Below are 22015 nucleotides of genomic sequence, written 5' to 3'. Positions count from 1 at the left end.
TCCTACAGTCTTCCGATCGTTTGGAAACTATGGTGATAAATATCGTAATAATCACGTCCAACTTTGAGATATTTTTGGATACGGTGACATACATATTATTTATTTATTTTATTTTATTCTAAACAGACCATTGTGGCATAACAGGAATTCCTAAAGCGCCACAATGGTCAAAAAATATAACACAAAAAAAAACAAAATAACAATTAAACATAAATTAATACATAACGAAAATAATATACTCAATAATACATAAAAAAATACATTTGAACATAAACATAAATACATCCATACATAAACATAAAAAATAGCATTTAATAATAACATATAAAGTAAAAATATCAAATAAAATATAGCATAAGGAATGCCTTGCCTATTATATAATAGGTAGTTGCCTTATTTGTTTGAATTTCCTCCACCGACTCGTCTTGTCAGATTTTAATTGCTTAAACGCCTATAACTTTATCGTTTTCACACTATATCATATAAAATTTGCATTATGGGCTCTCATTATGTCTCATATATATTTTTTACTTAACTCGTTTTCTTTTTTTATCCAATGATCGTCCTTAAAACTAATAAAAAGCTTGTAAAAATACACGGTACTTTTCATACGACTATGCCACTATAAACTACATACATATGTGTATATAATTTATTTCTTCGTTTAGTTGTATTTGTTTTTAGTTTTGGACAATTTCAAATTCTTCGTAAGCAATTTTGTAACCACTCTCGCCTGAATTTTGTCCATACTTTTGTGACACTTTATAAAAGTGCAAAACCAGTAAAAGAGTGTATCCAGACAATAAGTCACAAACCGATTTCTTCTGAAATCGCTTTCCTATAAATTCCACAAACTTTTTGACAGCCTCTCGTATTATATATATATATATATATATATATATATATATATATATATATATATATATATATATATATATATATATATATATATATATATATATATATATATATATATATATATATATATATATATATATATATATATATATATATATATGTACATTGCTATATAATATATTTTCGATTTGTTTTGAAGTAAGCCGTGAACAAGGATACAAACATAGAAGGAACAGGCGATACAAGAAGACGGCACTACGCTTGCTTGTTCATTAAGCCATGGGTTTTACAATTGACATCCATTTTCGTTTTACCATGTCTCGACCTTAATAAACCCTGATACGTTTGTACATTCCCGGAAAAAGCAAGCTCACGCTAACAATTGTAATGTTTACTCTATAAACAGCGCGCTCCACGTGTGTGCTCCGAATTGTAAGACGGTGAAAATTTGAATATAAACATTAATTTATTTTATTTATTGCTGCGAGAGGGGGCGGCTTATCTCCCCTTTCTCTCAATTCGATGAGAGGGTAGCTTATCTTTTCACAATTTGGACAGCTTGCGTCTTATAGGCGGCGCTTTTAGCGAATTTTCCGCGCGGTTTTCCTTTGTTTCGGATTCATAGTTGAGTTCATTTCCATTTTAATTGACCGCATTTGAAATCATTAACAAAAAGGGATCGTCCCCGAAAGCGCACCGCGGAAATAAGCAAGATAATGAAAAAATATTACGGTACGAGTCATATTTCAAATTAAAAGCAGGGCTCGGATCTTTTACGACTGCCTATATGTATATGTATATATATATTTTGAATGAAATTCTAACGTATGGAAATCGCGCTTTGGAATCTTCAACTTCCGCACGTGAATTCAAATGCGATTCCTTGAGGTTGAGATCAAATTTTAATTGCGTATTACTATTTGACGGTGCGATATAGGACTGAATTAATTAAACGAAATCAGTGTGGCACACATAAATTTTCTGCATACCGTCTACAATTGAAATTCCCCAATTACAACGCTATTGTTTCCACGGATGCATCGCCGATTACAAATTGCTTTGCATAACTCGACTAGAATTTAGCACAATTCCCTCTCTCTCTCCAGTGCCAAAGGGAGCCTTTGTAATATTTACATTTACATGGTGAACAATGAAATTACATTGCGATATGTTACCACAGTTGGATACCGATACATTGCGAAACGATGCTGAGATAACGAACACTTCCATGCTGGTGGTTTTTCGCCAGATAATTTGAACGCCGATTGAAAATTAACCCAAAAGCCACATTAAGTGCTCTTTGAATATCATATATGTATGTATGTAAATACATATAATATAATTAATACATATACAAATGTTTATGTAAATACTGTATATATACTGTATAAATAACCTAATCAATTTACAAACATATATACATGTACTGTAGAATAATATTGAATTTTAAATAAGAATATTCTATTGACTATAAAGGGATAAAATAGATTTTTGAAATTCCCGATTTAATTATAATTTACCCTTAAATTATTTTAGTCAATTTATATCGTTTATCTTTAGAGAGAAATCACTGTTGCTAATTAAAAACACGACAGCGGAAATAAAATACGAAACAGAGATCGAAATGAAAATTTTTTAATAATTCAGGCCCAATTAGCGCCAAATTCAAATCCGTTTTTAAACAAGTGGAGTGACTCCATTCATTTTATAGTATTCGAAGTCTATTAAAATATTTTATAAAATATCCGCCAACTGTTTATTAATTATAGGCAAATCAAGAGATTCGTAGATTCAATTACTTTTACTTTTTCAAACCAGAAAAATTAATTAATGAAAATTTCTTGTTTATTGAAATAAAAACTCGACATCTCTTTGTCGCATAATTTAAGTCAATTTAATATTTAGCCAGTTTTTAATTACAGTTGGTCGCTAATTTAAATTATATTAAACGGTCAGTAACTCAGTATATTCGACTGTATATTCGAATATACAACTGTATATTCGAATTGGTCAGTTAGTTGGAATGGTCAGTTTGTCAATTTATCAATTTATTAACCAGCAGCATTCAATGGTTAGCATATGTACATACATATATACCTGAAAGGCACAGGCTTCCCTGGTATATATGTATGTACATATCTATATACATATGTAAGATTAATACATTTACGATAATGTTTCACAGAGTGAAATACTTATTATACGAGATAAACATTAGCTATTAAATAAATATAGTAAGAATCGATTTTTCAACGGTTTTTTTTTATATTTTAAAGGTGTGTCAATAGCTTAAAAATCTACGAATGATGACAATAAGACTCGTATACTAAAGATATTACATACATGTATAAAAAAATAAAATTGTATACAGTATACAAACTCCTGCAGATGAAAAGTTGAGAAAACGAGTCTCGAGATATTGCAAGTTGGTAAAACGGCGGGCATCGATTGAAATCATATAAAACTTTATCATATTTTTAATATTATGTACTCTAAAATTACTCTCGCCTTGTTAGAGGAAGTTCATAATGACATCTGCTTGTTAATAACACAATTTCCCTCACAGCGAAAGTCACTTGCATTTTAATCGAATTTTTCACAAAGGATTTTGCTTCGACGCTGTTAAATTAAATAATAACGAAGTTTATGACACGGCAGAGGTTTTCAGATTATAGTGTTTTTGGTTTTATTTTGTCAAATTTTCCCAAGGCACGTGCGTAACATGTGACTATTTTCACGCGGAAAATTGTTTGCTTTCAGTAATTGGTTCCCAGCGTAACAGTGCGTTAGATGCGTCTCTCTCGCATATAACACAATCTTCGTTGCGTAACATACTCCTCGATTAAATGTGACGCCACTCTATTCTTCCACCTCACACACGGTTGGCCACCCCTGCTTTCGAGTTTCTCTTTCAGACGAGGGCGCAATTAAAACAACTCCCCTTTAGAACGATAATCCAATTTGAAGGCGAAATTGCCTCCAAAATATATCGCTTAAAGTTGTAACGATCGTCAAATTTGCAAAGATTATACACGGAACGATGGCATGTGTTCGTTTGCGTTGTTCTGAAAGCATTTTTTTCCTGTTTATAAGCTTTCCTGTTTATAAGAAAAAGAAAACAAATAGATTCGGTCGCAATTTTTGCGTATTCGCTATGTCAATACTAAAGCGCGGAAGTCTGATATAAATCGTGCACTTTTTCTCGGTGGTTTCTTTTCTTTTCCTTTTTTCTGTGTGTCGACTTTGGCTACACCACATTACAGCAAAATGGCTCTGTATATATTTAACCTTTTATCGACCGACATCGCTAAATAAAACGGTATCGCATTTACGCAGCTTAAACGTTAAATCCATATCATCGTTTGAATCTGAGCCAAATATAGGCGGAGGCTTAATGTGGTTCTTTCCGGTTTAGATTCGACCCCGGAAAGAATTCAATCATTTCGGAGAAGATTATATGTATGTATATGCATCCCTACATAAATAGTTTATACGTTAATTATATGGTTAATTTTTTTATTTGTTTACTATATTTATTCAAAATATCTTAAATGAACAATTCATGTTAATCAAATAAGGTTAAGGTGCACGCTGATTATATTATTGAAAAAAAAGCAAAAAAAGTTGGTGTACTTTGTAGGTTAAGAACTTTATTGAGTATAATAATTATTAAAATTATAGTATAATAATTAAGTAAAATATTGATATATAAAATATTGTTTATTTTGTATTTACCTTTTTCATTTGTTTTACATTTGTAAATTTCAATTTCTTCTTATATTCTATTTTATAGCCTTTTCCCAATATTTTAATACTATAGTTTAATTATGCAATGTTCTACATATTTTGTCATGCCTTTATTCTTTACTTTTTAATTTGTTTTCCTTATATTTATCTTTTTCATTTTTGTAAAAATCTGTTATTGGACTCGGATGTAACATATATTATTTATTTACTATTTGTTTTTTTATACATATCTTTGTACATAAGTTGGTGTACTTTGTAGGTTAAAAAATTTACTAAGTATAAAAAGTAAAATATTGATATATAAAATATTGTTTATTTTGTATTTACCTTTTTCATTTGTTTTATATTTGTAAATTTCAATTTCTTCTTATATTCTATTTTATAGCCTTTTCCCAATATTTTAATACTATAGTTTAATTATGCAATGTTCTACATATTTTGTCATGCCTTTATTCTTTACTTTTTAATTTGTTTTCCTTATATTTATCTTTTTCATTTTTGTAAAAATCTGTTATTGGACTCGGATGTAACATATATTATTTATTTACTATTTGTTTTTTTATACATATCTTTGTACATAAGTTGGTGTACTTTGTAGGTTAAAAAATTTACTAAGTATAAAAAGTAAAATATTGATATATAAAATATTGTTTATTTTGTATTTACCTTTTTCATTTGTTTTATATTTGTAAATTTCAATTTCTTCTTATATTCTATTTTATAACCTTTTCCCAATATTTTAATACTATAGTTTAATTATGCAATGTTCTACATATTTTGTCATGCCTTTATTCTTTACTTTTTAATTTGTTTTCTTTATATTTATCTTTTTCATTTTTGTAAAAATCTGTTATTGGACTCGGATGTTACATATATTATTTATTTACTATTTGTTTTTTTATACATATCTTTTTTTTACATCCTGTCTGTTGATTTTTCAATAAATATAATATAAAATAAAATAAAATAAAATAATTGTATTGTACGGCCTCATACTGTATACTGTGCTACAGTGCTCAATCTATTTAGTGGTTTGTGTATTGATAAACTGCAGAAAGTGCAGAATAGAGCAATGCGTGCAATTTTGAATTTGAGGAAACGTAAGAATGTAAGAAGTATGTTAGATGAATTGAAATGGTTGGACATTAGAAATAGTCTTAAAGTAAGCACTTTAAAGTTTATATATAAGCTAGATAAGAATCTATTACCCAAATATTTTAATAATCATATAGTTAGGAATAGAGATATACATAATTATAAAACAAGGAATAGGAATAAATTAATTATAGGTAGAGTTAAGAAAGCAAAAACTGCCGGAGTTGTTTTCCACAGGGGTGTTCAAATATACAATGCCCTTCCTGAGAGCATTAGAGGTGCTAGTAACATTGGTGCTTTCTTAAGGGGTGTTAATGGATACCTCTGTGGAAGATTACGTAAATATATATGTAACTTTAATAAAATGCTATGTTTGGAATTATATTCTATTATTTAGGGTTACTAATTATAGTTTTGTTATATTATAGTTGTTAGTTTAAGTTTCAAATTGATAATTTTAAATAATTCATCATCAATTTGCTACTTAATAATAATAAATAAATAAAATAAATCTGATGAAATGTATTAAGATCGTAAATATTATTTGATTTCAATGCTAATATTGAATTTATTATATTGTTTCAGCGTCGAATATTCGATATGAGATTACGGGAGGGAACGTAGGAGGAGCTTTTGGTGTAACCAATACAACAGGAGCCATATATGTGGCTAGCCCTTTGGATTATGAGACCAAGAAAAAGGTTAGTTATTCAATTTACAGTTTTATTACTTCCTATTTATTTTTTAAAACATAATTTATTTTCATTTAATAACAATTTCCATTTTTTTCCTTTATGCTTAATGAAAACATGCTAGTGTGTAAAAATTTTGTGCATACTTTGTTTTCATTTTTTCTTCTCAGATTTAAATAATTACATTTCTCACGTTCGAAAATATTTATACGTAATATGTATGTACATATATGAGAAAAATGAAAAGACACTGAAAGAGCTACGAAAACAGCTTTTCATGTTTATTTCTGAGAATTTTTGTATTTTAGAAAGCCGTTCGCAAAAATTTCCTTCGCAAATTGATTTCCACGTCGTGGAAAAATGAATTTCCTTCTCTCATATGAACACTTTGTTCTCGTATGCAAATGATCATTGTTACATTAGAGAGGAAATGTTACAAAGTCCAAAATTTTAGCCTTTTTCTTTGTGAAAAATATTTTTTTCAAACTCTAATTTGAATATGTCTCTAGATATTTGAATAAAGAACACATAATTCAATATTGAGACACGGTATAAAATTTAAACTTTTTCATATGTTTTTTAATAGTCATTTTTGGCTCATTCGTTTCGTATGAATATATTTAAATCATATTACGTACATACATGTAGTATACATACACACATTAACGAAAAGTTTCCATCGGCATTTTCAATTAAATTAATAGAAGTAGCTTTCAAGCGGAGAGTTCAACTAACATAGGCCAATATACATGCATACATATGGAGATAACAGACGAGTTTCAATGTAATTTATTGACTTTTGATTAAAGCGGCACCCAAAATGAGACACGTAAGCATTTCCTCACTGTTTGGCGGACCGACGAGTAAATTCATAGAGCTGAAAAGGGCTTGGTTCGACGGGAGTGGCTCGTTTTTATTGATGGATTTCCGAAACAATAATTATTCAGGGTGTGCGAGTCCTCACAAATAAACCTGTCAACCGGACGAGAGGCCATCATCACTCACCGGGCACGGAATTTGCCTGAAACGCGAATACTTGCCAGAAAAGTGATATTAACAGTGACCGCCGCCCTGTAACGCCCCTGTGATGAATGGACCCATGGAAATTGGGGCTAGACCTGTCCACCATCATTGTCAATTATTGGCCGCAGCTGGCATTTCCGAATCTATCAATATAAAAAATGACAACAGCCCCCGAAACTATTCAGTATATTCGTGCACAATTTCAACGAGTATATAGCTGACCTCGATTTAAAAGAATATATCTGTAGTGCTGCTGGTCATACCTGGATATTTGTGACTCCAGGTCGATTGTTTCCTATCAGAGTTTGCAAATTTTCTCTGATTTAATTGTTGAAACGGTTCCCGATTAAAAATTGACTAAAAATCCTTCCTACCTACTATGTCACCACTATTGGAGTATGATTAATGTACAATAAAATGTATGTACAATTCATAGATGTCTCGTTAATTTGCGAGTTTTCAGTGTCTCGTAATTCAGCGACTTGTATAATAAAAATGCTGTATTATTTGTAATTGGCCAGAAAGGCGCATAGGGGTTTACCTGTTAGGCCTTCCTGGTAAAAAAAATTGTAATAACATAAATGTTATAAAAATATATACTATTTTGGAAAGCTTTATTCTCAAATCGTACATCTAATCTACAAATTTATACATTATAATCATGGTAGTGTGAGCGATGCGCTCAAAGCGATAATCATTGCTCATTGGCGTATTAGGATTAATCCAATAGGCCTTCTTAGTATAAAACGTTTGTTAAATTTATCTATAGATTTCTCTATGATGCTCTGTAAAATTGCTCTATAAATTGTTTATCAATGTTTATAATTGGCTAGGAAGGCGTATTAGAATTAATCCAATAGGCCGTCTTAGTATTATATATATATATATATATATATATATATATATATATATATATATATATATATATATATATATATATATATATATATATACAATAAATGATTTGAGAAAAAAATCCGATACGTTTCGTAAAAATACGTACAAAATATGATACTAAAATCCCTAAAACACGTTTGGAATTTAATTCAGCCCGGCAGGCGCTCCTTTATTACCTTTATGATACAGTTCTAAGAGACATTATATTATTTGTATTATCTCGGAAATTTCCACGGTATGAAATTTCGGTATAGATTTTCCTGGCGATACGATTAATATGTGCATAAACGTACAAGGATTAAATTTATAAATTAAATTGATTTATTAAATATTACCAAGTGCCACAATATTGCGACGACGTGGTCTCGCATGCTAAGTAGAATTTTCATATTTACGACCAAACGCCCATTGTGACCTGAACGATGAGAAATATAATATGTACAGCTACATACCTACATATAATATATGTATATGGAGGACAAAACAATAATGGGAAAAATTTCTGACCCATTTCAAATAATTTTCAAGGCATTCGTCTTCATCAACTACAGACAATGTTGAATTTTTCTTTCATTGCCGTATAAAATTCCCGGCACATTTAAACGACGCACAGACAATAGAAATGAAGAATTCGTTTGAAAACGCAAAGCAGGCAATATGACATATTCAAGATCTGGACCATCTCGAAATCGCTTATCTTTTAATTTATATATAAAGAAAAAAATGTAATGTCAATATTGAAATCCTCACCCTGACGTTTTCATTACGGAAAAAAACAATGAAAAATTATCAAATCCGACCGGAAAATTAAATAGGGGCTGGAAAACGGTACCATTATTCATCTGTAAACCGGGTAAGCCGGCTGACTAAAATATGCAAATTAACGGTGGCTGAATAATTTGATGTGCCGAATTAATTCGTTACCTTGATTCAATATTACATCTTTTTAATCAATCGAACGTCAATAACTAATTAATAAATCGCATTCAGACGAATTCGAGACTTCGTTCGGCAATCTGAATCCAAACAAACAGATTAATAATCTGGCATTGCAATTAATACTTGTACCGAACTATTAATGTGTAATATATGGATTTACGGTGAAGGTTGATTTATTTCGTGCACACAAACCGTGCATAATTTTACGTATAAATTACACACATAAGGAAGTGTGATTAATTCTAGACGCAAACTGGATTTACGGAGCTTTAATGGATTCCAATCCTACATAGGAATATCGTTTTAATTAAATCAACCAGATCATCCGCACACAATGTTCAAGATTAAAATTTCTACTTGGTTTTTTTTTTCATTCTCCTCGTATGAAAGGACACAATAGAGAAGTAAGTTTTTATACAAACGGCTTTTAAACTGTGATCAAGCTCTAATCATTAAAATTTGTCTTTGTAAGGTATACATATATGTATGTATGTAGTTTGACCCACATTTCGCAACAGATATAACTTCCGTCTTAACTGTAAAACTTCAGCTATGGGAAAAAATTATGCACGATGAAGATTTCAAGTGGCATTTTTAAGAACATTTTGATATTAAACGAAAAATCTCTCTCTTAGGTATTCACGGGCTTTTGGCCGAATGGACAATTGACTCACGGACGCTTGGCCGAATGGATATTCCACTGACAGACTTTTGGCCGAACGAACATGAGGCCGATGAACATTTGGCTGAACGGAAATTTGGCCGATTGAAATTTTTAATTGCATTGCACTTATTTCTATTCAACATTGGATGGAGAATGACTGTGAATGAATCTGATGATAATATAAAGGAATAAATAAAATAAAAATAAAATATCGTTGCAGATTATTATTTTCATTATAATGCCATTGCTTTGTTAATAATTAATATAAAAAAAAAAGTTTTTTAAAAACATACCTCTTGTATAATTTGTATATAAAATTATTATTTTGAATAAAAACACCAATATTTTTTTTTACTACCGCCATCTATGCATAAAATTAATGACTACCAACTGTCACCGAGATTAAAAATCTTTGGAACTGAAATGCTTCTTATACGATATTTTATCTCTATCGTAATGGTGGAGGCTCTATTTACTTATATTGATGACCAAAATGAGCAATATGGCAAAGTATGAAAACAATCGGATAAGAGGCAAACTTTAAGTAGTAGGCGAAACGTAAAGTAGGTATGTAAAAATAGTATAAAATAAGAATAAAACAAAATTCAATAATGACGAACACATACTTTGGTTTGGTGCTTTATATTTATATTTCAGGTCATTATATTTTATGTTTATTTTAATAAACATATACCAGCGACTTCACAGATTACGCCAATATGACACTATATATATATTTATATATATATATATATATATATATATATATATATATATATATATATATATATATATATATATATATATATACATAAATAACACACATTTTATATAAACATACATACATCCATATAAAATATATAAAAGCACATTTAATTTTATTTAACAACCATTCACATACTGGCCAAAAAAAATATTTATTAATTTAATTAATTTTTCTTATGGATTTAATTACTACTTTTTCTTATTAGAAATAAAAAAAGAAGAAAATTCAAATTAAAAATTGAATTGGTTAAAATTAAGAGGGCTGTACACCCGAAACCTTAATTTTGTTGCCGTTCCTTTCTTTGATATATATATTGAGTAAATGTATATATTGAGTGAATGCGACAATATATAACAATATATATATTGAGTGAATGCGACAGATGCGCTTCGACCAGATAATACGTATTTTAAATCGACAAAATCAAGGTTTCGTATTCTCCTCCGAAACTGGACCAATTTTTAAAAACATTCATCATCGGTATGAGAAAGATATTTTCTATACAACTGTGCTCGTATTTTTTTTTAAATCGACCGTTAAATAAGCACGCTGGACTCTTTTCGTGGGTGTAAAAAAGAGGCGATTTCATAGATGTTTGGCGGCTCCTAGCTCCTATAAAAAATAACTAATCAAAAAAATAAAAGCACAGATGCATGCCAATGATAGATATCCATAGCATATTAAAAAATAATTTCTCTAGTGCCATAATTGAGGAAGGGAGAAGTGTAATACGTTTGTATGGTCAAGGCGCTGGTGTCCAGCCCTCTTAAGCCTCAAACCTCGTTTTAATCATCTACTATTTACTAAATACGAATAGATTTCGAACAAAACGCAAACATCGTTTTTATCATCTACTATTTACTCAATATAAATATTATTTTTCATTTTTATCATTTACTATTTCCTAAATACAAATAGATTTTGAACAAAACGCATATTTTTATACAAAATGAAAAAAATAATAATTGCGAAATCACTCCAACATATCAATTAAAACAATTAAAAATTAATTCGATCAAATGTTTGTCGGCCTCATGTCCATACTCTTGGGTACCATTCCAGCACTTGAACTACCTTCTACTACAGAAGCTACTCTAGTTTTACCTCATACACGTGTATTTCACTTTCTGGCTATCCTCCTTAGCCTCATGTTGCATAGTATGAGTTGGTAGCCTCATGTTCAGGGTTTATGAGTCAATTTAAGTGACATTTAAAACGTTGAATAATAATCTTCCTTTTACAGAGCATAAAACGATATATGCTTAGCCTTGGGGTCAACCTAGTGTCCAATTGGTCATTCGGCCAATAGTCCGTCAAGCATCTTTGAAGCATTTGTAAGGATTTGGTTATTATTTCGACTCATAGTCAATAGAGTCGAACTTCTCTTAAACCTATTTTCAATACTTTTTCCATAAAAACCTAGTTAAGTTAGTCAGTATTTGACTTTCGAATGAATATAGTACGATCAAAGAATTTAAATTTGATTTTTAGGAATTTTTTAAGCCTTTTATACAACTTTGAATTGATTCATTTCATTTTGAATTCAAAGCGCATAAAATATGAAAATCGTTGAAATTTTATCAGATGTATTGCTTCGTAATATTTATTTATTTATATAATTTTAGCTATCTAGCTAATTTAAAAATACATTCATAATTACATAACTGTAAAATTTTATATATAAATTTATATGCACAGAGGTGTCTTCTCGTACCTCGCAAGAATGCATCCACGATCATAGAAGACCTGATGCACTCAGGGAGGGCATTGTACATGAGCACACACCCCTGCGACAAACACGAGCAGCTGTATTATTTTTCCTTACTCAACCTATGTACAACTAAATTGTTCTAATTTCTAGTATAATAACTATGGATATCTATATTTCTTATTGCATAATCCTTAAAATACTTGGGTAATAACTTATGATCTAACTTATTTGATTTTGATTTTTAAATGCTTTTTATTATTTCGATATTATGTTCACAATACATCTTATAACTATGTATATCTACTTTAATAGCTACTGATCCACTGATCATTTTCTATTTAACAATTTGAATTTAATTTTGTTAGTAATCATAGTATTATATTATTCTAATATTAATGTACAGCATAATTGGAAAAATATCTTAAAAGACTATTTACAATTCTTTTAAATGCTCATAATACAACTATACACAATATTAATTAAAGACTCTCTAAAGTCGACGATCTAAAGCAGATTGTGTTTAGATAATCTGTGTTTATACCTGAAAGGTATAGACTTTTTGATGTAATCACCGAAACTCTTCCCAAGTATGTTAGTATGGTTATTAGTGATTCTGTCATAGAATCTACTGGTTAGTTTGTTAGTAATGCATGATCTAAATTATAAACAAAAGACTAAGAATTAAATGTACTAAGTATTAAGTAATGTACTAAGTATTAGTACTAAGTACTAAGTAAGTATTAAATATAATAAGTAGAATTAGTTTAATGACTAAGATTTAAACTCTAATACTCATCCATCCCAATTCATCTAACACACTTCTGATTCTTTTAAACTACCCACATTCAAAATACCTCTCATAGCTTTAATTTGTAATTTTTTTAATTTTCCTAAATCTTGGTTAAATCTAAATTTTGATCAAATAAATAGCGTTGCCTTTTAAAGAGATCATTCTCGATTATTACTCAATGTTTTATACATGAGCGAAAACATTGTTTTTTACATTAATTTTTCTCTAATCTAAAATTTCCCCCATTGGCTTATCCAGTGTGAAATCTCAGTAAATAAATGAGCTACAAAAAGTTACTCTCATAATACGTGCAAAGAACAAAGAGAAATTTGTAATTAGTCCGAGCTTAATCCCCTTAAAGTCCTTAACCCCTCCGGCTCTCCAAAAGTTAATGTTAATTTGATATCTGAATGCATTTGTATGCAATTCGCGAAAAATGTAATCGCCTTTGTCCTCTTCGCCGCTTTTATTTCGACTTTCTTTTAAATGTCAACAGCTTCCGCCCTCTCGGCATCGAGTGATTAAAAAGCCTGTCGCATTTTCGAGCTGAACGGCCATAACCGTACATCTTGCGTTGTTTGAATTGCAAAACAACACACGAAATTAGTTTACATTAACCTAAATTACGACCTTGGTCTCTCTAATGGTACCCAATGCTTCATTCCTGGGTTTTAGTCCTTTGACTTTAATTGCACTGAGTGCTGCATCCGATTAAGGCGTCTACTAATCAAAGCAACGACCAAAATTCTATAGGTCACATTGAACTTGCCAGACTTCATTTGTATAGGTATAGCTTGAGTGAAATCTCATCAAAATTTCAGTTAAATAAATAATAGGGTTATATGTATAAGACCTTTCGAGTAATTAATTCGTGAAAATTCAAATTTTGATAAAATTGAAAAGTCTATTTAGTTTTGATTGAATTGTTTTAATAATTTTCGCAATCATCCAGCATAATGTATTCAAACGAAATCCAATTTAGTTATCCGGTCACGATTAAAGCGGCGGCAAATTAATTTAAAATGTCAAACAAAAATAGCAAACACGCTGACGTACAGGTTATCGTATCCAGTCGAGGTATCATCATCATGGAATAATTGAATCAGCATGTAATTTACTTCATCTCAGACACCTGAAGACGTCGCCGTTGATTAGATAACTCACACTGTTAGATATGATATCAACAAATATATATATATATATACCTACATATATGTATGTATGTATGTAAGCGAAGGAGGGTGTTCAAGAATATCCGGTAATGTTGATGATTATGATAATACATGCAAGTCATTAGCGCCAGTCGCATTTGCTCCAAGACTAACAACATTTATAAGTCGAATTAGTTGGGGTGGCCTACTTTTGCCAACTGGCATAATAATTACACTAAAGAAGAATGACATCCTGTGTTGATGATATGCATACATGTATGTACATATTTATAAAAGTGGCACTATGGTCGCTGTAATAATGTATAAAACAAATTTTTGTATTTGTTTGTTTTAATTTGTATGATTACAACTGACAGTTGGACTGGATAAAAAAAATAGAATAGTACGGTTCATTTGTGCATGCAAAAAACTGGGCTATATACATATGTATGTATGTATGTATATTCATAATTGAATACAAAAAGCTCGAGTTCCTCAAACAAATCTCTAATTAAATTGAAAAACCACGAGCAAAGTCGGCTATGCATTCGTTAGTCCGATTTAAAATATTCAAAATGAAATAAATGTCATATAAAAATAAATTAAATCATATTATTTTTCAATAATATTATTTAATTTCATCGTGAGATAAAAATTTGACGCTAAGTTTAAAATGCAAGCAAAAACCAATAAAATCTTAAGCTAGAAAAATTGCACCCACTCATTCATAGAAAAATCATTGAAAGAAAACCTTTTTATTATTTTAAATTTCAATGATTTTATTCAAGGGATAATATTCAAGGGAAATACGTTAAATCATATTTTTTATGCATTGACGTATCAAAATACTTGAGAGTTTGTTCGAACTTTTTCATTTCCAATGGAAAAGAAGCATTAAACCGAGCTTATTTCTTTAATAGATCATTTATATTTTTTTACAAGGATTTATCATAATCCTTTGACGGTCATTTTTTCTTTATTTTTTTATTTCAAAACACGTTTCAAAATTGAACTTTGTTTTTTGAAAGCTTACATATATAAATAACTAGTGGTTTTACCCAGCTTCGCTCGGTATTTGTAATTTAAACCGCTTAAACATGACTAATCTAATAGTAAACATTTTATTAAATTTATTTGAATAGTTTTATTTTATTTAAATTTATTTGATATATATTTAAAATATTATATGAATATTATGATATAAATCATATTTATTTAATAAAATTTATTTGATATGATGATATGAAAATTTATTTGATATTAATCAGGTATGATGATGATGATGATGATGATAATGTTGAAACGATGTTTACACTCTGAAGTCTAACAGTAAGTTAAGTCTAATAAGTCTTACAGCAGTCTAAGGCAAAATTCTAAAAATATGTACACTCTATAAGGGTGAAATTCTAAATTTAGCCAAATTTCCGTAAGCCGTATCGTTTTCGGTATTTATTTTTAGTATTTGCAAAATCCGTTTCATGTTCGCAGTTTTCTCGGAACTCACAAGTCGTAAAATCAAGTTCTCGAACAAATAAGTTCATATATAAATAACGTACACGCATAATCTATAAATAACACATACATACGTATTTGGATATTTTCAATGTATCAACTGAAAGTCATTTTGAATTTTTACGTTAATACTCGAAATTTTAAATACCCGGATCCGGCGGGTTTTAAGTCTTTACCCGGCCGGGTTGAGTCCGGGTCGAGTCGAGTCCAGAAACCCTATCCACAGTGACATCTATGGAGAAATTTTTGCAACATTTTATTATATAGAAATCAGCAAACCTCAAGACGCTGAATAACTTGAGATTTGCAAAAGAGATTGGAAAGGAAATGCCAATTTACAGGAACCGTTTCAATGGAAATCAGAAAAATTGGCAAACTCTCATAAGAAACGATCGACCTGGAGTCACAAATCAAGGCATGGCCAACAGCTACTAGTGGGAATTGAACCGTGGTACCACTCTGCTCGAAAGCATAATATGCTAACCACTAATACACGCTGCTTTAGGCTAGGAAAATCGAAAAATTCTAACAGGAGACTATTCTAATATCCGCAAAATCTCACCAGCAGCGAATTTGGCCGGAGCTTAAACCCACGACCTCTCTACTGGTATGCAATAGCTCTACTAGAGCACTATGCTGTAGTTATATACATACATATATGAATGGTCGATCGAACTTATTCGAACTGTTCGACTGGAAAAATGGTTCAGAGACGACATATGACTTTTTTTATAGATCTTAATAAACACGAATCTGGTAATAAAAAATGTTGATTGGCTCGAGATTCGGAGATATATGTGTTTTTTAAATCGCGCGATTTTTCTATATCTTGGTGTTGTTCGGTCGATGTCTCAAAATCTGTCAATTTTCTGTTCAAAATGCATACTGAAATCTATAGCCAGGTATTTTATCTTTCATTTGTAGTACTTTTCAGCTTTCAAATCTCTCTAAGTAGTCGTCCAGTTCAAATCAAAAGTCAAAAGTACGTATTTTCACTTGGTATTTTTTTCCACTGTTAATAATATTTTATATTGAGTATTTTCTATTGGAACATGTTTATTGAGATAGTTTTCTGGCCACACTATTTTCTGTTTTCGTTTAAAATGGTTAATTGGAAGTGTGCTGAATTTTAAATCGGTAAAATTGCGAGATAAAAGCTCGTACTAGTATTTACTCGTATTCACACGAATCTGAATTGAATTAATAGGGATAATATTATATTAAATTGTCTTTATATGAGAATTAAATAAAATTCTTGTGGATTAATAACAAAAATTCGTTTATTTTATCGAGTTAAACAAGTTATCAATATAATTTTTGTTATTAATCCGTTAAAAAAAAGTCGTCATTTGTCGAACAGTGTAATTGGTATAATTGGACTGGTATAATTAAAAAAAAAGCAGAGCATTCAAATGATACTATCTGCAATCGACATTTCATTGCAAAAAAAAAATGCAAAATCATATTTAAACAATCAGAAATCATAATCCACAAATAGCATCGTGCGTAAAAAAAAAATAGAAAAACCCACGGAAAATCATTTATTATTGCGGCCGCAAATAAAATGTCTGCTCTGTTTTATACATTTCATTCCGCGGACAATCCGTGATGTATTATTCCATTTATGGCGTGCTCCAAGACCGACGGCAGCGTTTGTATTTTTCAAAGAATACTTTCGAGGGGAATAAAGAAAGTGCGCTCTGCATCAAAAAAGGAAAATGCAGTGTGAAAAATATCTGTTTGTTATACTCGTACCTTGCACACTTTGTATGTGGGTCACACCTATGTATGTAGTACCAGAGGTGTCCGCAGTACGAGGGTGCATATCCGTCGGAAAAATAAAGCTCGCACGTTTGGTAAGCTTCCAAGCCCCTAACAACTGCAAAAGTTCAATTTGTCTCTCTGTGGCCATTCTGCGAGATATTGACTTCGAAATTAGTCGACGCCAATTCGGTCCTGGGGAGAGAGAGACAGAGGGAAACTACGTGCTGACTGGAAGCCCTAATTGAAAACACTTGATAAATCGTCTCGTGAAGACACACAAGGACGTCGAACAACAAATTGATTTGTAATTTGAGTCGAATTCATTCAAAATCACCATTTAAACTCGCACAATATATTTATTCGGCCTGACGCAAATTCAATCTATACGCGTATGTATGGGTACGTACAGAAGTGTTCGCCACGCGAGCTGTATTAGGTCGTAGTTCATTTTTATTACATACCTCCTTTACGTTTCACATGGCTTTCGTGTTAGTGGTCATTTTTATCACTTATCCGATCGTTTTCATACTTTGCCATATTGCTCATTTTGGTCATCAATACACGTTAATGCAAAACCGCACTCCAGAGGTGCGGCTTGCGAATGGACGAGACGGTGTCTTAAATATTAGTTTCTATTATTTAGAATGAATCTATTTTATTTAACGAGGCTTATAAAAATAAAATATACTGCATCATACATTATTATTTTAATTTCTATACATATAAATATAGTTTTATATCTTCAAATGAGCTCTTTTTCCTATTATGCTGTACATATATTAACATTAGAATAATATAATACTATGATTATTAACAAAATTAAATTAAAATTGTAAAATAGAAAATGATCAGTAGATCAGTAGCTATTAAAATAAATATAAGATGTATTGTGAACATAATTTCGTAATAATAAAAGCATTTAAAAATCAAAAAATTAAAAATATCTTCTAATACTAACATATCAAGCATATAAAGGGCTTATCACAGAAATATTGTTTGATGACACTCATTCTAGCTACAATTTTAATTTTCAATAATTTATTAATACAAAATGGACAGTTAACGATAAGATAATACTTTGTAATTATAAAGAAATTTGAAGAGTAAAGGAGTTATTTCTATCCCGATGATTCAAATCGAGATTAGCTTGTGGCGACGAGCATATACCCAATATATGCAAGTATCGTTTCATTTGTAGTCGATACATTACACGACCGTAAAAAAATGTACAAATATAAAAATATTATAAATTCGCAAGTAAAATCCTCCATATATATTAACATACGAATAATAAAAGAACGTGTACAAAACAGAAAGAATCCGCAGACGTCTTACACATGTAGATACATACACAATCGGAGATTCTCAAAGTTGAGCGTCGCAAATTACACCAGTCTGTGTTTCAAAAAGTGTTGAAAATCTAGAAAATCACAGCGACATTCTCCGTAAAAGTGGAGAGTTGCGACGTTGGAGTACGACAAGAGTTTTCCAGCTGTCTGTGAAGTGTGAAAAGCGGCTCGCCTGCAATATTATGCATCCGTTCAGACACGGTGCACCACTAATGCATTCCTATTGACGCAAAGATTGTGAGTTGAATCCAAATGAGGAATATATTCCGTGGAATATTCAGCAAGATGCACTTCAATATCGCCAAATCGAACCAAGATTGCACTTTTATATCGAGAAATTCAAGTGATTCACTCTGGAATTCTCAAATCGCTTTAAATCTATTTACCTACCAAATAAAGTAATGCTCTGTGATCCGCTCTAGATCTTGCTTACATACATCAAAGGATTCAACGATGACTTATCCGCCGATTTTCCACTTCGCTTATCGTTTTAAAGACATCTACCTACCTAAAAAAGTACATAGACGATCAATTTCATACACTTGCGCCGATGTAAAAATCCGGGCTTTTGAAATACAGTGAGTAAGATACATCGACGTGAATTTCATTCAATATTTGTATTTAGAAAAAATTTATGATAGCCGTACTGGATTATATTCTGACGCGTGATTGCGATTAAAAGGGCCATGATTTATTACCCTATATTATTAAACGATATAAATCTTTACGTTGTATTTATGTGTACTCTTTTCGTTTTGTCCACGACGATCAGACGTGAATATTAAAATGCGTAAATATTTGCAAATCAAAACATGTATTTTTTTCGAAAATGAAAAATATATACCTACATATGTACATATATATATATATATATATATATATATATATATACGGAGAGTAATATGAATCACATTGTATGTGAAATTTAATAAAATGGCCGAGTCGTGTTTTATTACGGAAAAACTGGTATATTCCCCGCGGACATAACGACAGCGCATGAAAAACTTTCTTTCGGAGTTGAAGTTAATAAAGACTTATAAGAATAATAAACAACATCTTGCCAAGTTCTTTTCCTTCCTCCACAGGGCGCAAAACACGAAGTCTACCTCGTTATGGGTCGCTCCAGGGCATCACACTTCGCCACAATATCAAAAACCACCATTGGTTGGGTGCAAGCTTTCAATTTTTTAACTGAAAAGACTGAACTTTAAAGCAAACGGAAGCCCATGGAAATACGAAGGGTCGTAAACAGAATATCGTATTGCAGAAATTTCTTGAAAAGGCACACTTATACATATTCAATAGATTGACGTATAGCGTATAAAACCACAATTTGGTCAGATTGAGTTATGAATACAGTCATGTTCCCGTTCTCATAGTCTTTCAAAGCACACTAATGACGTTACATTATTAAAGTTTTAATTTTTATGGAGGAAAGTGAGTCTAGATCGGATGTGAAACAAAACGCTTTAGTCAAATTAATCGCAGTGGCGATGCCTATCGCTTCTTTTGAAAAGCTCGACAGCTTGCGCTTAAGTTATTTATTTATTTTACATATATACCAGGAAGGCCTTACAGGTATATCCCAATGCGCCTTCCTGGCCAATTACAAATACAAATGCAGCATTTTTATTACAAGTCGTTGAATTGCGAGACACTGGAAAACTCGCAAATTAAAGAGACATCTATGAATTGTACATAAATTTTATTGTACATCAATCAAACTTCAAATAGTGGTGACATAGTAGGTAGGAAGAATTTTTAGCCAATTTTTTTTCCGGTAACCGTTTCAACAATGAAATCAGAGAAAATTGGCAAACTCTGATAAATTCACAAATCCAGGTTTGACCAACAGCATACTCTGAAAAATTCATTTTCATTCAGGGATTGAACCCGGCACCTTCTTGACGCTAAGCAGAAGCTTAACGACCGAGCTATGCTGCTGGCTAATTATGAAACTTAAGTTAAAAATAAATTATGAAACTTAAATATGAACTCACGTATTAATTCCTATCCAAAACTACTCATTAAAATTTCAAAGGGCAACATGCTAGTAGATAATGAAAAACAAAGAAACAAATAGTTAAAAGACAATGATTAACTTAAATACAATTATAAATACTATTTCTATTATATACCTCCTTTACGTTTCACTTACGATTACAATTCAGGAAAAGATTTGCCTCTTATTCGATCGTTTTCATACTTTGCCATGTTGCTCATTTTGGTAAATGGATCCTCCGCCGTTACGATGGTGCAAAATTTGAATTTCTGATAAGTGCCTGACGTCTATCCAGTTTTTAGTTTTAAACATATGTAAATGGCGGTAGTAAAATAAAATTATTGGTAATTTTATTCAAAATAATAATTTTATATACAAAGAAGAGGTATGTTTTTAAAAAACTGTTTTTACATGGTATTAATTTCATGCTAAACTTGTATCTTTATTATATGTATTCAGTCTCTCTGATGTATTGCAATTTTTAAATCTGATATACAATTTCGAAAGAGACTTTGTATGTTTGTGTGTAAGTAAGTTTTGGTTCGTAGAATGTTAAATAAATTTAAATAAAATAAAATAAATTTAATCAAATGTTTACTATTAGATTAGCTATGTTTAAGCGGTTTGTATTACAAATACCGAGCGAAGCTGGGTAAAACCACTAGTGAAAAATAAATATGTATATATATTTATTTTTCATTACCAGTGGCGTGCCGTCGTCGAACTTTGTAGATGTACTAAAATAGTTAATAATAGCTATTCCCCTAAAATATTTTAATTAAACTCTTTTAAAAGTCTCGAAACGCCGCTGGTACACATAATAAATATTAAGTGATTCTAATTTTAGGTGGAAATATATCATGTTTCATAAGATATAAGACATAAGATATAGAATACGATAAAAGATCTTTTGAAATAATAGCATGTTTAAGTAACAGATCTTACACAAACTTGGCCAAAAATATGAACTCGAAACTCGTTAATGGAAAACTATTACACTGCCAAACAAACAATGTATATATATATATATATATATATATATATATATATATATA

At 30.5% G+C, this 22015-nt stretch overlaps 1 protein-coding gene across 1 annotated transcript in view; it reads left to right on the top strand.

Annotated features, from left to right (window-relative positions):
• CadN2 (Cadherin-N2) overlaps positions 1-22015 on the top strand; it is a 168152-nt gene that overhangs the window by 124658 nt on the left and 21479 nt on the right. The window contains exon 3 of the mRNA XM_077429427.1: positions 6286-6401. Coding sequence (XP_077285553.1) covers positions 6286-6401 — 116 coding nt within the window. The remainder of the gene's footprint in view (positions 1-6285; positions 6402-22015) is intronic.

The sequence above is a fragment of the Arctopsyche grandis genome, chromosome 4 (assembly GCF_051622035.1).
Source record: "Arctopsyche grandis isolate Sample6627 chromosome 4, ASM5162203v2, whole genome shotgun sequence".
NCBI classification, from domain to species: Eukaryota; Metazoa; Arthropoda; class Insecta; order Trichoptera; family Hydropsychidae; genus Arctopsyche; species Arctopsyche grandis.
This window is presented reverse-complemented; position numbering and strand designations above follow the sequence as displayed.